The sequence below is a fragment of the Drosophila subobscura genome, chromosome O, assembly GCF_008121235.1.
Source record: "Drosophila subobscura isolate 14011-0131.10 chromosome O, UCBerk_Dsub_1.0, whole genome shotgun sequence".
In the NCBI taxonomy this organism is placed as follows: Eukaryota; Metazoa; Arthropoda; class Insecta; order Diptera; family Drosophilidae; genus Drosophila; species Drosophila subobscura.
In genome coordinates this window covers 18,431,784-18,445,890 of record NC_048533.1, presented here as the reverse complement: position 1 = coordinate 18,445,890, position 14,107 = coordinate 18,431,784, and the positions used below count along the sequence as shown (strand labels likewise).

Here is a 14,107-nt window from a genome sequence, read left to right as displayed (position 1 = left end):
TAATACTCTCATTAACGTAAATACTTGACTGGAGTAATCTTTCGCTGTCCAAAGGGTATGGTAATGACGGGAGGAGGCTGCTGGTCCAGTTTCCTCTGCCCATGCAAATATAAATAGAGGCCAATGGTGAAGTAGTAGACCAGCTCAAAGGCACTCAGCAGTGAGGCTCCCAAAAAGAGGCCAATTATGCCACCGAAACTAGCTGAAAGCAGTTTGAACAAATGTAAAGATTGGGTGGGAACTGTGATGGATTCTACGCACCCAGCAATTCCACAAAGGTGAAGCGCATATTGCTCTGATACTGGATAAACCATCCCGATTGATAGAAAATGTCCAGGCGCATGGTGCCCGCCTCGGTTTCGGTGTCGTTATTACTGGAAGAGATTGAAGTATATTGGGTCAGGCAATGGCAATGGATTGTAAGGCAATTAATTACTCCAAGCTGCTGGTACTGAATACTCGATCAAAGATTAGCTGAGTGCAACTAATGAAGCAGTCGCAGATCATGCTCTCCTTGTACGGATTGTCCACGTACTCATTCTCCAGGGGGTGCCGTTCCTCACTAAAAGTGTCTGCAAAATTAATGGCAACAACGAGAATCTATACTCGTAAGTAAATTGTTCACATTGGTGTTTGCGCTTACGTCTGTAATCGTAGAGACACTTAAATTCCGATGGCTTGCAGACGGTAAAATTATCTAATGGACAGAATCCTTTATATAATTTTCCCATGTGAAAGGAATAGATGCTCACCCTTATCGGTTACCGGAAAGAAAACGGAGGGCGAGCATTTGCACAGATTGACGACATGTTCCTGGTGGCACTTGCTGCGACAGTTTCCAAACCAGTACTCAAAGCCCGGCAGATTCTTGTACTTGGGATGGTCAGTCTCATCGGCAAAGATGCAGCGTCTGACGCTCGGCGACACGGCGCGGGTGCGCTGATCCGTGGTCGTCAGACGGGGCACCATGCTGACACGGGTGTGGGACTCATGTGGCACATGGCGCACCACATCGCTCCACTGCTGCGGTTGCTTGATCATCAAGTACACGCCCCGCTTATTGGGCCGAAGAAGAGACTTGTTGAGCCGCATGAAAACATCCAGGCCAGTGCCCTCGCCATACTGGGGTGTGCGACGGGGATAATATCTGCTCTCCTTCTGTGGAGACCAGCCACAAATGAAATTGATTTTAATCTAATGCCCCGACCACACACTCACCGCTTTCTGTTTCATTGCCGGGCTGAGAAGTGAATTGAAAACCCAACAGGGGCCCGACTCTGTGAACTCCAACTCAAAAATCTCACAGCAGTTCAGCGGATTGCCTCGCCATTGGCAGGCGGAGAAGACATCGCTGCACTCCAGATGGACATACTCAATGACGGCTGCCACATCTAAGCCATCCAGCCGGTGCAAGTCCGCAGCTAGCGTGGCATTGCTGAAAAAGCTCGACATCTCTCTCATGCGAGTCAGATGCGAGTCGGAGGCAGCCGTAAAGAAGCGAACGAAGAGCTCCTTTTGTGTGGCGGAGATGTTTGGACCCAGAAAGTGATAGGGAGCTTCGTTCTCCAATTTGTACCAATTGACGCGGTTGCGCGGACATATCCCAATGGCAGGAAAAGGCGCCACGAATATCGGATACATTGTGTTCTTGATGGTCGTCTGAATACGCACCGACTGGTAGAGCTCACTGAGATCCACGTACACAATGCTGGCACCTATACTGGTGGCCACCAGAATTAGCAGCCAAATTATTCTGTGCTCAAAATTAATTCATTATTTCCACAGGGAGCCACAGGGCAGTCCAAGCCTTAACTTACCTCTCGAAGCTTTTCAGCTTGGGATCGGCCAGATATCGTATGCCATGTACCGAGGAGCTCGCCGTGTACTCCTTGAGATAGGGAAGAAGGAGACGCCATAGTTTTCCAGAACTATTCCCCCTGGAATCCTGTGACTCCTGCTGCTGCGCCCCGATCAGTCCAAATCTCTTTCCATGAAGAGGCTGTCGAGGCCGTGGCAATTCGAGGGGATAAAACATTTTGGAGCGGAATATTAGATGTTGCTGTTGCTGCTATAAATGGATGGACGCGCCGTCCTCGACGAATGCAAAGAGATTGAGAATTCAAATCAAAGTTAAGCGCAGAGGAAAGCCTTCGCAGCATTGAACTCAATCAAAAAGCAATTATTCAAACGCGCTCCCGTCTCCCGTCTACAACTGAAGCTTAAATCACGCACACAATTAACACTTGAGTGCCGGCTGGGAGGGAGTGAGAATCCTTCTGTGCGAGCAACTTAAAGTGGACGAGGACGCGCCACTTGTTTACCCAACTCGATTGCAGCCGAGGAGGAGGTCAGGAGGACAGTCTCTCTGGGTCCAATGTCAGCGTAATCCCCCGTTTGCCCGACCCGACTGTTTGTACATTCATTAAGCTGGACGCCTCCTCGAGAGGCAACGAGTGGCCGGAGGAGTCTGCGTTACTTTTTATTGAGTGCTGGTCAATCCGGGCAGTGCGGGAGTGCGGGAGTAGTGGCAGTACCACATTCGGTTGTGTTTGTCCGTCTCTGTGTCGCTCCCCCAAAATTCTTGCTGTGTAAACAACTAAAAATATTTTCGATTTATCATTGCGTGCATTCCATGTTCATGTTTGTGTCCATGTCCTTGTCGAATTCCTTCTCCGATTGAGTTGTTCTTGGCTTGGCATCGTGATTTATTTGGTCAACAATCTTTTGGCTGCTACAAGTTTGCGGCTAACGAAATCGTTATTTGATTCCACACAAAAGACACAGCCACGAGTATTGCTGATGGGAGCTGACATGGCCTGAAGTCTATTCATCTGCCACGCAAAATCCCCGCCAGTCCGATGGGCCGAGGCTGGTCCTTGATTCCTTGATTCCGCTCCTGCTCATCCACCCATTCGCACGCATGTTTCGGCCTACTAATCTCGGTATTATGGACAACCAAGCAGATTGGTCTCCAATTAGCGTCGTGTCAATCAATCGCTGCGCTCGCTGCTCTCCCAGTGCTGGTCGTTAAACGTCAATTGATTTAGTGGTCCTCCCCTTTGTTCTGCTTTTGATTTCAAAGTTTGCTGGTTCGAAGCGCATATGGGATTAGTATCGATTTCGCAATTTCTGGCTAATTATGGTATGATATCAATGGCTGGAATCGGGGCCAGTTAAGTTCTGTTGGGTGCTGTTAGAACCACTCCGAAGTCTGAATCCATCTGCTCTCTGTCACTTTCTATTCTCTCTCCAGTCACGTTTCAGCCGAAATTCTTGGAATCCCTTCCATCTACCATTCCCCGGCACATGGCACATGCCACAGCCCCGCACGAACCCTTGTACAATGACCCTATGAACCCTGGTCGCGCCTCGATTCGATTCCCCATTTTACAGCTCCCAAGTTGGGGACGTGAATCACCCATCGCTCTTCATTATACATCGTTTCCTTGACACACTCTAAAAGAAGTCTAGTCATGAGTAGTTATCAATGAAATTTCCTCCTCGCACACATGACACCGAATCGACTCTCCAGCCTTCAGACGTTAATGACTTCCGCTTGTGACTCCCTCTCCCTCTGCCACTCTCACTTTCGCTGAGCGAAAACTTTCAGTTTCACTTTTGCTTTAACTTTGTGGCACACGCGCGTGTGCAACAATTTCCTTTGGATTGTCCTCTCCATCATAATCATCGTCATGCTCATACCACGATGGGGTTCAAGTTCATGTGGCCTATTAAGCACAGACAGAGGCGGCAGAGGCAATCCCGAATCAGAGCCGCACTCGCAGCCAGAGTGAGTGTAATACGGGCAACGGAACGAGTTTGTTGCCCACCCGTTCAAAATTCAATCTCACTTTTATGAGGCAACAGAAACGTGACAAGGCACCGACTGTCACCGTAGAGTGACACGGAGACAGCAGGAGCAGCAGCAGGAGCTGGAGCAGGAGACAGAGTCTGATTCCTGGGCTCTGGGTTCCTGGGTGCGATGCTGAATGTTGCCAACTGCCAGTTAGACTGTCAAGTGTCTGGGCATAATGCCATTTAAATATGCAAATTTAGTTTACAAAAATGAACTTTAACTCCTTCGCCGTCGTCGTAGTCGTAGTCGGTGTGCAAAAGTTTTCCAGTTAATTTGCATGTTTCGCACCATCGCGGCATTGTCTTCATTTGCACCATGGTGTGCGATGTACAGTGCTCGTGGCAGTGTTCCTAACTGCTCCATAATTACGTTTATCTTTTGATGGCTAAATCCTCTGTCCCCCGCAGAGAAGAGCGGAATAGAATGAAGCTTGGCAGAGGAAAGGAGGAAATAACTGCCTAGCAGGACTCTGAGATCCATCACTTCCGCCCGCCCAAGCGGCAGAAGGAGATGATGCCGTTGCCAAAGCTGCCATAAACAAGCCAAGTAATGCGTGTTAATTATTTAATAATATTAAAGGATTACAAGCCATGAACCCGAACCGCCATTCGCCCATTTCCCTGATTGATGGTGGTGGCGGTGAAGGTGGCGTTGGTGTTGGCAGAGTGAAAATGGGGCGCAAATATTCCCCATTTCGATTTGACTTTGCATGGGACCTGGGCAAAGATGTGCCAATCCCATTGATGGGGCTGACAGGCGGCAAAGGACTTGGCTGTTGACTGGTGTTCCTGGCCAAGGGCAAGGTGGAAAGGTGTGCCGTTTGTTCCTCTCTTATAGAGAGAGAGAGAGAGTGTGTGCCATCCACAATGCTTGTCGCTCGCAAGTAATTTGAATAATTTTCTGTAGAAGTGCAAAATTTGCATATGAAATCTGCAATTTTGCATGCAACAAGGAGTGGATCAGGAGCAGGAAGAGCAGGAGCAACCGGAGCGGGATATGCAGCAGTTTTTCCACATATTTGCAACGGCAGCTGCATTGACTCGGAGGCAGTCAGGCAGCAGGAAGTTGGCTCTGCTCTGCTCTGCTCCTGATTCTGGGAACTGATGTGCGGGACGTGGGGAGAGGAGGCGATGCTTTTAACTTGTCTATGCAAATGCAAATGTTTGTACGCAATCGAGGAATAAACAAATGTGCTGTCTCTACTCTGTGTGTGTTGGGTGAGTGTGTGTTTGGGTGAGTGTGTGGCATGGCAAGTTTTCGCCTTTGCCCTTGTTCGACTTGGAAAGGAGCTGCAAAAAAAGGAACAGGAGAAAAAGTTGTGCATGTGTGAAGCCCAATGTGAGTTATGACAGGATGAAAATTAAGAAAACTTCTTATAATTGATGTCATGCATTTTTAATCCCATTTCAGTCGCTTTTCCATTTGCATTTCCCCCATTTTCGTTGCAGTTCCAAAGCGGTTCAGGTCGCTTCGGTTGAGCAAATGGAAATACATTCAGGGAAATTAAATCTCTCGCTAAGAGCACACTATCAAGACACTTGAGTTCTCTGCAGTTCCTGCTTTTTTCTCTGTTGAAAATAAATATTACTCTCTGCTAAATTTTAATTGCTTCGACGGAATTCGTTAATTTGGTGCTCCATCAGTCACTGTGCCCCTGCGAACGTGAGGAAAATAATAAGGACGGTATTTACACATGCAAAATGCCATAAACGGAATGGGGAAGTGAGTCTTGCACTGCAAAGAGATTGCACTGCTCCAGGAATCAAGTGCCAAGAGCTGCCGCCAGTCAGGACATCGTAGGTGCTCGCATCCCTCCCGTTCGCAGAATTTAAGCACGAGGTTTTTAATTTGAAAGTTTTGCCAACAACTTTTTAAATACCCAACGTTAGGTAACTGGCAGACAAGTATTTTGTGTGTCACATTTTTGACACGGAATTTTGCGATTAAAGCCGAGCCGAGAGCCGGCCAGCCGCTTGTCTGCGTAGGAGCAGAAAATTGCTGGGCTTTCCAAATAGCAGATTATAATGGCAACATTTAATTTGCAGTGGGTAGACGACAGGTGTTCAACTATTCATAACTATTTTAGTTGTTGTATTAGAATAAGTAAGATGAAAACTATTTAAATAATTTTCTCTCCCCAAAGCAAGGCCCAACTGGCACCCTGAGACGCTCCTGTCGAGAACTGTCCTACCAGTCGGGTGATGCCAGGCGTATAACAGCCTGACGCCTGCGCGAAAGTGGCCAAGAATTTTGGCGCCAATTCAACAGCTGTGCGTTTGCCGGGCTTCTCCTTCTGAAAACCGAGCGTGCCGCCTAAAAGTGTGCTACACAAATCTGCAACAAATGTCCGTGTATGTGTGCGTCCCTGCGCGAGTGTGGGTGTGTGGTGCTGCTGCCGAACGGACTGTCAATGGTAGCTTCTTGCAGGCAGAGCTGCCATCATCGTCCTCGTGTGTTTGGCGCGCCTCCGTCGGCGGCTCCTTCAGGCCAGCGACTGGTTGGTCTCGTCATTCAGTCCCAACCGAGGCACGAAGCCGAACACGCTCGAGGACGCTCCTGGTAGCAACTGCCACTGTCGCCGCCGTCGCCGTCGCTTTCGGTCCGCTGTGAACCTTCGTGGCGACTTCTGGCTGCCTCCATCACAGCTTGACGCTCAAACGCGGCTTTCAGTGGTGTTCTGGTCGCGTTGGTCTTTGGTTCGCAATTCGTAAATCCCAAACAACAAAAAATCCATACATTTTTGTGAATGAATTTCGGGAGCGAACTGAATGAGTGAATGGAAACAGCAGTGAAAAGAAGTCTAATTAATTTCACAGAAAAAGTGCAATCAGTTTTCAATTTTTTCAATTAATATACAACATTCTGGAGCAATATTTTTTTGTGACTTATTGCGATTAATGTGAAATTATTTTCGCATTTTTAATGATATTCCGGCCAAAGTCTGTCAAATCGAATCAGCTGCCTCGAGTGCATTAATCGAGTTACCGGAATGCGGTCGCTTCTCTGCGCGCTCCTGTCCGTGCATGGGTCTGCTCCGGTCCTTTCTGTCCTTTCTGGTCTCCGCCAGCCAGCCTTCGTTAAGTGATTAATCATGCTCGTATATTTTCGAAGTGAAATTCAATTTGGACCGCATCGTCAGTGCAAGAACCACAACAGCATCAACCCAGACGACAGCAATAAATAAGAAGTTGAGAAAATAGCAAAAATAAGAGCAACAAAAATCCAAACAGCAGCAGGATCAACCACAGGAACAGGAGCCTTAGGCAACGGTCCGAGAAATTGCCATCGATAGGGGCAGGAAGTAGAGTTGGAGACGCAGCCGTAGCCGAAGCGGAACCACTGGAGCCTGGCGACATCCCCACGGTAAGTGGAGTTCGGACTCCTGCTCCCGTAGCGGAGTGTACTCCTCAGTCTTGAGCTTTTTTCCTAGTGTATACTAACCTTTAAGAAGCTTGTGTTTTATTTTAATTTAATGGAGAATCCCAGTGGGGCAGATGCATTCAATAAAGTCGCTTAAGCGATGAATTAGCCTCTGGCAAATGATCGAAGCTGGTTTGGGTTTCGGTTTCGGTTTGGGGGCCGAAGGTTTGACAATTTCCCTTTATTTATTTGGCTCTTTATTTGGCCAGTTGTTTGTCCCCAGCAAATTAGTTGCGTTGCCCTTTTGGCTAGCACAAACAAGCCAGCAGAATCCGAGTCCCGGCCAAGGATCGGGCAAAGGACCTTTTTCTGTTTGGTGGGCGGGCCATGGACTGAACGGCGCAGCGGGAAATAAATTAAGCCCCAAGCAATATTTTTTTAGTTTGGTAATTTAAATGTAAAGCAGGGACCGAACGACGCTGACAGCGAGAACATTTAGGTTAATCATACGCCGTGTTGTCCGCTACCCCACTTCTCAAAACGATGCCTCAAGCAGCCCCAGCCACAGCCCCAGACTCTTCCTCTGTCTCTGGCTCCGGCTCAGTTCCTGTCACCGTTCCAGTTTCTGTCACCGTCCAGCGACATTCTCGTTACCGCCTGTTTTGCATAAATTAGTAAGTTTTTACTTTTGGCCGCCACTGCAGTGGTGGATTGGGTGGGTGGTGGTGCTAGGGGGGGATGTGGGGGTAAGCTTTGCTTCCCCTAACCGGAAATAAAAAAGAAGAAATCAAAGTGGTAATCAGGATGTAAGAAGGGGGCCAGGCCAGGCCAGCCAGGTAAACGTCTGCTAGTTGTCGCCTGCAGTGGCGCCCTCGCCTCCATGCTCTTGCCATATAAATCAATTTTAATTTAATCACTTTATCGCTCTAATAAATCATGCGCCAGGCGCAGAAGCAACTGCGGTGCGGCGGATGCTGCTGCTGCCACAACCTCCTGCCCGATTGTTGTGCACAATAAAGTGGGGCAGAATAACTTTTAAGAAAACAAAATTTAAATACAAAGTTAAAGCGGCGCCTAAAGACGCGACTGAATATTGCGGCTATGTGGATGAGGATGAGAGAATGACGGCGATGATGATGATGACAACGAGAAACAAAAGAAAAAACTTTCTTCATTAAAATTTTTAATGACTTTCCCTCTATTTGCGCAAGGTAATGAAAGTCAACAGCGTCACTATGTTTGCAACTGTGGGAGGGTGTGTGTGTTTCTGTGTGTCCAGGCACATAAATATTTCGCCGAATTCATTTTTTTCCAGATGCAAATTCTATTCGGAAAGAATTCTTTTGTTTTGCTTTTACGATTTTTTCTCGCTTTTGCTTAATTTTATTTGAATCTTTCCTTGTGCCATTTCCCCGAATAGTTTACGTCTGTTTGGATTGCCCTTTTGCTGGACAGTTGATATTTGATATTTGGCATTTGCACGATGCACCATTGACCCTAATTAAATTACGTTTTCCACGTGGCAGCTTTTAATATTCATTTCATTACGAAATAATGAAGCCAAAAGTACGTTTGAAACATTCGTGCAGAGTGCAGACTCCTCTCACCCTTTGATGGGTATGGTATGCCACAAAGCCGCACAAAACGGCAGAACATTCCATGGAAATGACACAGGAGGCTTGGGTTAATTAGGCGACTTATTCTTGTGTAAATTCCACAAGCGTTTTGTGCTCCTATTGATTTAATAATTAAGACAAATTCCACTCAATTAAATCAATTTGCCTAACTGGAATTTCATGGCCCGAGGCCATATTGCTTGCCTCATCCTTATCTGGCGGGGATTGGACCCAAAGGCAATGGATTAGCAATTAAATGCCACGCACCATTAACGGCTAATAATACAATTCTGCTGTACATACACACGTCTATCCTTTCTTCTCTGGTTATTGTTTATGGCACGCCCACTACCGTGTACCGCCCCCTTGCTATACATTACGCATAATGACAATAGCACACACACAGGCAAAGAGCGAGGAGCAAAGAGCGAGGAGCAGAGGAAAGCTGATAGCTTGCTAAACTATTTATTTGCATATAAATATTTCAACGCCGAGCCAAGCAGAGCGGTGAATCGGCTACACACACGAACTCACTCGCAGCACACATGCCACATGCCACATGCATCTAACGGCACTTGTGTATTGACACAGCGAGAGAACACTTTATGTTCTCCACCGATCCATAGATAACGATTGAAGATGATTGTTCAGTGAACAAGAACAGCGCTTAAATGGAGGTACATATATTTGTGGGTTTTATATTAGACTAAATTTCGATTGATGTGAAAATAGTTGATCTTAGTTTCTGCGAGTGTATTGGTTGCGGTTGATGTGTGATTCCTTTTATAGAAACTCCAATCCCTACCCCAGCCAGCTACCCACCTACCCACCTCCAGCACGAAGATGTAGACAGGTGGAATCGGTGTGCTCTGATGTGAGAGTCGGGACGCCTTCTCAGCCAGTGCTTTCTAATTGAAATAGTTGGTGAATCGAATGTCTATCCATGTGTGAGTGTGTGTCTTATATCTGTGTGTGCTGTGTGTGTGTTCTGATTGTGTGCTGGCAGTGTGTTCAATGGAACAAAAGGAAATCCATTTGCCACAGTGGAATTGTTGAGGCGTACACAATAAAGGCCAGCCAAGTACCCGCACACATGCCACACCAAAAAGATAGTTACAGTAATAACGATGAGCCCCCCCCATTTGCCCCTTGCCATTGTCCCCATCCCAACGAAGATATTTTCGGTGCGTCAAATGCAAAACAATTGCAATTTATTTCTGCCGCATTTCTTTATTGTTTTGTCCTCTTACACACAAGCACAAACACAATCACAAACAAACGGTGACAGGACAATGCACACACAAATGTACACACAAATAGGAATGAAATAGGGAAGGCCAGCTGTAAATACTCTTGGGGATCTTTGGCCACAATTAAAGCTAAAATATTATGTACATCAAATCCTGGCTGATCAAATCCTTTTTATTTTTAAACTCTCCCACAAATTGTGGTGGTTCCGCAAGCAAATTAATGGAGGATTTGTATGATGATTTTAGGTTTCCAAATACGAACTTTTTGTACAAAAACAAAGTCAAACATTATACCCCCCCCGAAAGGGTATAAAAAGACACACAAAACCCACAAACACACATTTCCGCGTTCACTTCTGTTTGCATTGAGACCAAAAATACCAGATAAACGAGTACCGAATGTCACGTGGAATAATTCAGCGCTTTGGGGGAAGCCTCATTAGGGGTAACAAAAAAGTGTGGGTTGTGGCTATATTTGAACATACGTGTACATCTGTGCATGAACCTTATACATATGTATGTACATATATGCATATGTACATGTATGGTAATGGCTGGTTGTCAAAATTTGGGCACACGCATCAGCGGAGCCTCCGCCATATTTAAGTACTTGTACATGATGTGCATTACATTTTATGACTGTGTGGGTAATAAACCAGCGAAAGTGCAATTACCAAAGCAAAAACAGGAATGGCAAGCGGCAAGCGGCAATCTGCAACATTGTCTGGTCCAGGGAGGGGGCAGAATGAGAGGGCAAAGGGAGGTGGCACTTAAATAGTTTTACACATTAGAGCGCCTCGAAAGTTGGACCGGCCACGAAAATAATACCCATTCAACGCTGTACGCGTGGAACTCCATTAAAGGGGCAGGCCTTGAAGGAGTATTCCCAACTTAAATGCAGTCTCTTTAGTGTTCCATTCTGGAATAAATAGTTGCCAGACATCGGCGCTCGTGAGCCGCCATTCAACTCTCCACCTTAAGGGGAAATTCTTCCTTCATCATACCAGTCCGGCTTATCGGCACACCTGAATGTAAAATAGTTTTCCCATTAACACCAATCGAAAGTGGACTGTCCCGTCTAGGGGGTGCCATCCAACTCTTTCGGCGAGACTCACGGAGGGTTCTTTAAAGAGAATTTGGCCATCAAAGTCCGGCCTCGTTACAGATCCTTTCAGGACATTTGAATCCAGTTAAGCGACGCCCCTGAAAGTGTGCAATTCCAAGTATTTGAAAACTTTTACACTACCCGCAGCACATTAATCCTGAAGCTTGTTTGGATATTTCAGAGAACCAACGCACTCGCACACTCATATTTGAACTGTGGGCGTAACCCAACCCCCTTCATATGTGTGTGTGTCTGTATGTATTTGTGGATTTTTTGAAAGGTCGCCGCCATCGCCACCGCTTCTACTGCTGCTGCTGCTGCTGCTGGTGCTGCTGGTACTGCCGTCGCTTGGCGACTCTGGACGGGCCGTCTCAATGGCGGCGCACTTGTAACACTAATGAAAATTCCAATGAGCTGTCAGCCACAACAGCGACGTCAGCGGCCTTGGCACACTGTCAGTAAATTGCGTCCGAGTGGTCATAATTTTGGGGCAGCCAAACATTCAGCTTCTGCCCCTCGCCACAAAGCAGACAAAATGTAACAAAATGCAACCAACTTGAAGTCCCATTCCCCGTCCCCCACAATGTCTACAAAATGTAACTGACGCTCGGGCTTCACTCTCTCTCTCTCTCTCTCTCTCTCTCTCTCTATCTCCTTGCGAGTGTTGTCGTGGCTGCTCTGTCGTTCGAATGGGCTACCAAAATATTGTCTTGGCTTGCAGTCACTGTTTGCTTGTGTCTGCGTCTGTGTCAGTGAGTAAACCTGTGATGGCACTCTACGAATTGCTTTGGCATATGTGGGCTAAAGGGTCGTTTTGTTAATAACTTATGACAGGCAGTGTTGTCCTGGTCCTTGCCACACGTTTCAGTTTGTGTGTGGCTCTTGGCTCTTGGCTGGTGCTGTTGCGGTCGTTGCCGAGTGAGGATGATTAATGTAGCAGCTCTTCCACGGCCTGGGCATTTGCCCAAAAAGGATTCAGAACTGAGAAATTGATATGGCCAAGCCAGTGCGAAGTTTCAAGGTAGGCCAGAGCAAAATCTGACAATTTACCAGACATTGGCAGCTGCCACAGAGACTGGAGAATGCGATCCGACACAAACATACATCAATTTGCTAACGAACAAAGGATTGGCTGGATATCTGCTTTGGTCTGCCTTCAACTAGTAGCAGATCTCTCTCTCTTTACAGCCAATCACTCGAGATCTGTCTGCCCTGGGGGCCCTGCCGATAGCTGCTGCTCATTTCTATTTCTTACTGGCAGCAAAAGTCCCCGAAAAATTCTTGTGCTCCCTCATTTGCCTAACTAATTCCCAACACGTGCTGTCACTTAGAATTGTCCGTGTTTTCTCTTTCTTTTTTGGTTTATTTTTCGAAGGGACAAAGTTTTGCTCTTCCAAGAAACTGGGCTTAAAATTTTCAGACGCGTCAGTTCAATTGCTCTAATTGACTTTTTTCTCGTTTGAGTTTGTTGCTGGAGCTGATGGGGCCGCCAAACAATAAATACGAAAACTTTTTGACGCACACCCCGGCCCGCTGGCAACAAGAATTAACAGGCAATAATCGATGAAGTGGCCAGGCCAGGCAATGGCTCGGCTCGGCTCCTGAGCCCCCATTGAACCATACCGAATTATGCCACAAATTTGAAATTCCACATGGAGCCTGGTCGACGCCCGAGGGCGCGAAAGCGGAGCGACAACGAAATTAAACGAAAATCGTAATAAATTGCAAAAAATTTACAACAATTGGCTCGGCTAGGGACGACAACGACAACGAAACGGTACGGTACGGTACGGAGCACTTCACTCCCTGCCAGCAAACGCGAGCAATGAAAAGTTTCTGAATTGAAAAATTGAAAATAATGAATGGCACGCATACAGCGCAAGAGAGGGGAGCAAAGAGAGATAGAAAGAGAGAGAGTGGGAGTGGGTGGGAGCGGGAAAGAAAGGAAACACCCACGACCCACACACACAGGGAATACGGTGGGCGCAGGGAGCAGGGAGCAGGAAAGACTCTGATTCAGGCAGCAGCTAAGCGCAAAACGCTCCAAATTACAGCTACAAATAAAATTTGCAGTAAACTGCGTGCTTGACACGCCCACTACCCATCATAGCCCACCCACTTGCGCGCCACCCAACACCCCATTAGGGCCCGCGGGCAATGCGACAGATTTGAATGACAATTCGCTGGCAGCCGCAGAAGAGTCAGGGAATTGGCAGGCTCCCTCCAGTGGATTGCAGGGGGGCTTGCAGGGCAAGCGCGGGCAGAATGTAGATGCGTGTTTTCCCGCCTTGCTGCTGGTACCGTTATGATGTGGCCACGTACTCTGTCTCTAGCCTTGCAACAGGGGATGGGGTGGCCTGCGTGGGCGCACGGCACACAGCGCACGGCTCAGGTATTTAAATTCATTTTCATTTTATGCCAAGGATAGACATCTCGCATTTGGCCTCTTTACAGGGAAGCGACACGCCAGACGAGGGTGGGGCTGCAGGCAGTGGCTGTTCCTGGGTGCCTGTGTGGGTGGCTCATGAAAATTATGTTCTCCTGCAAATTATTACACCAAAATTAAAATAATATTTCTCATGATTGCAAATAGCTCAGCCAAGCAGATTTTGTTCTTGCCAGCCGTGTCGTTGTTGTTTGTGTTTCTGCTTGTGTTTTAGCTTTCTCTTTACTCCTCCACAAATACACATAAATATACAAATACAAATATGTATGTAGATATGCACACAAATACATATTTATATTTCTAATTTGCACCTTTTTTGTTTGGTTTTACTTGCGCCAGCGCCAGCGCCAGCGGCAGGGGCACAGCCTCAGCTTCAGTGGCAGACTTTTTGGCCTTTTGTGCAGCTATTGCTCAGTTGGCTTTTTTTAGTCTTGCTGGTTTATTATTATTTTCGCTTGCCGCTGAGCTTTAATA

At 47.0% G+C, this 14,107-nt stretch overlaps 1 protein-coding gene across 1 annotated transcript; it reads right to left on the bottom strand.

Annotated features, from left to right (window-relative positions):
• Positions 1-11: 11 nt before the first annotated feature.
• Positions 12-2,138, bottom strand: LOC117899085 (pickpocket protein 19). Its single transcript, XM_034808861.1, has 7 exons — positions 1,818-2,138; positions 1,219-1,753; positions 753-1,158; positions 644-697; positions 437-572; positions 262-374; positions 12-202 (listed from the first exon to the last, which is right to left on the bottom strand). Exons 1-7 carry the CDS (start codon positions 2,033-2,035, stop codon positions 12-14), a joined length of 1,653 nt encoding a protein of 550 aa, XP_034664752.1. The 5' UTR covers positions 2,036-2,138.
• Positions 2,139-14,107: the final 11,969 nt, after the last annotated feature.